The 2500-nt window shown below is 56.2% G+C and overlaps 1 protein-coding gene across 1 annotated transcript in view; it reads left to right on the plus strand.

The window, feature by feature from the left end:
* The window catches only part of LOC125045458 (UDP-glucosyltransferase 2-like), a 2144-nt gene extending 488 nt beyond the window's left edge, over nucleotides 1-1656 (plus strand). The window contains exons 1-2 of the mRNA XM_047642728.1: nucleotides 1-286; nucleotides 395-1656. The exon at nucleotides 1-286 is cut by the window's left edge and continues 488 nt beyond it. Of these exons, the coding sequence (XP_047498684.1) occupies nucleotides 1-286; nucleotides 395-1379 (1271 nt within the window). The 3' untranslated portion in view covers nucleotides 1380-1656. The remainder of the gene's footprint in view (nucleotides 287-394) is intronic.
* The last annotated feature ends 844 nt before the right edge of the window (nucleotides 1657-2500 follow it).

Genomic DNA, 2500 nt, shown 5'->3' on the forward strand with positions numbered 1-2500 from the left:
GCCACCTGCCCGAGTACTGCGACGCCTTCCTGCGGGACCCCGCGCTGCAGGCCGCCTGGGCCGCGCGCCCCGACCTGGTGCTGCTGCCCGCCTTCATGAACGAGTGCGGCCTGGCCTTCGTGCACAAGTTCAAGGCGCCCTTCATCTACGTCACCACCTCCGGCCTGACGCCGTGGACGGCCGACCTGCTGGGCAACCCCGAGAACCCCGCCTACGTGCCCAACCAGTACCTGCCCTACGACGCCCACATGACGCTGTGGCAGCGCACACTGAACACCCTCGTAAGGTGAGCTCTCGCCCTGCCAGTCATGCACGCTACCCTGCCATGCCCATCCTGAGCCCACACCCCCGCCCCTCCCCGCCCGGCGTCTAACGCGCTCTCTTTCTCCCGTAGATTCATCAGCCCGTACCTCCGGAGCCAGCTGGTGCTGAGCCGCCTCGACGGCGTGGTCCAGCGGTTCCTGGGCGACCCCACAGTGTCCCTGTCCGAGCTGGAAAAGAACGTGTCGCTGGTGCTGGTCAACTCGCACTACTCGCTGGGCCATCCCCGCCCGCTGCTGCCCAACGTGGTGGAGGTGGGCGCCATGCACTGCCGGCCCGCCCGCGCCCTCCAGGACGCCCCGCTGCGCCGCTTCCTGGACGCCTACGACGCGCCCGCAGTGTTCTTCAGTCTGGGCTCTGCCATCCGCAGCGAGCAACTGCCGGCGTCCGTGCGGGACACCCTGGTGCGGGCCTTCGCGCGGCTGCCGTACCGCGTGCTGTGGAAGTGGGAGGGCGCCGCCGTGCCCGGCCTGCCGGCCAACGTGCTGACCCGCCCCTGGTTCCCCCAGCAGGACGTGCTGGGCCACGAGCGCGTGCGCGCCTTCCTGACGCACGGCGGCCTGTCGTCCATGCAGGAGGCCGTGTACCACGGCGTGCCCGTCGTCGGCCTGCCGCTCATGAGCGACCAGCACCTGAACGTGCGCCAGGCGGTGACCCTCGGCCTGGGGCGCGAGCTCACCCTCGAGACCTTGACGGAGGACGACCTGGTGGAAGCCATCACGGCCGTGGTAGAGGACGAGGGCTTCCGCACGCGCGTGCACACGCGCTCACTCATGCTGCGCGACCAGGAGACCACGCCCCTAGAGCGCGCCGTGTACTGGAGCGAGCACGTGATGCGCTACGGCGGCGCCCCGCACCTGCAGTCCGCCGCGGCCTCCATGCCACTCTACCAGTACCTCCTGCTGGACGTGGTGGCCGTGCTGGCCGTCGCCGCCGTCGCCGTGCTCCTGCTGCTGCGCTGGGCCGTCGTGGCCCTCGCGCGCGCCGCCCTAAGGGCGTCCAAGCGGTTTGCAGGCAGGGCTCTGCGAGTCCTGTGGAGCCACGCCAAACTGGAGTAGCTCCTTCCGCCCGAGGAGGGGACACAGATCTCAAGCCGCACCTCATTCGCTTTCCACCTCCGCCGACGTCACCCACAAATCACCTGTAAATACTGTCATACATTCCACCATTAAGCATCGCATTCCTGTCGCCCTGTATGATGAGCCTGATATCTCATTCAGCAGCCTCCATCTGCATCGTCATCACCAGCTCCTGTTGTCACCACATCATTATTTCATACCGATAGGATATTTTTGTACGTTTTATAAGTATGCATGAATATATTCCTAATTATGAGTCGCATATTTCTGCCCTGTGTTAAATCATTCTTAGAATGAGTTATCTCAATGAGCCCATCTATATGGAGAACAATCTAATCATCCATCACTCAAGCTTAAATCACGAGGGAATAATCTCTCTCCTCAAATAATCTTTATCTGTGATCGGAAACCCAATATGCCAGGTCTAAAAGTGCTTGATCTTATCTACACGTGTAGCCAAAGCTATAAAAATGAGGAGAATAAAGCAAAGAATAAGAAAAGGATAGAACAAAAAATATACATTGGGTAAGACTCACGGAAGGGCAAAATGCAATAAACTCTACGGGAGCACAACGTATAATTTCACTTCAAAATACTGGGCTACATAACTTTAACGTGGAGAACAATGACACATTCCTCCGACTTACAATGAATTAGATGTTTACATTGATAATAACCTCCCGCACTTCACTATTTAGATAATGTTGTATATACAAAAACAAACAAACAAACAAAGCACTAGACACATACATCAGCATAAACAACAAACAAAACAATGAAGATTGTTGTAAAGAGAACAAAACAGATTCACGATAAAGATCACCATGACAAATGGAGGAAATGAGCAAAAGACGAAAATAGAACATGAAGAATTCGAGTGATAAAGAAGGAAAATACATAATCCTTCATTCAGTAAACAAAGAAAGATGCTGCCTGTCTGTTGCCTGCCGTTCTACATGTACATACTCTCTCTCTCTCTCTCTCTCTCCCTCTCTCTCTCTCTCTCTCTCTCTTTATCGTTCTCTCTCTCTCCCTCTCTCTATCTCTCTCTCTATCTCACTATCTCTCTATCTCTCTATCAATCTATTTATCTAACTATC

The sequence above is a fragment of the Penaeus chinensis genome, chromosome 37 (genome assembly GCF_019202785.1).
Source record: "Penaeus chinensis breed Huanghai No. 1 chromosome 37, ASM1920278v2, whole genome shotgun sequence".
NCBI classification, from domain to species: Eukaryota; Metazoa; Arthropoda; class Malacostraca; order Decapoda; family Penaeidae; genus Penaeus; species Penaeus chinensis.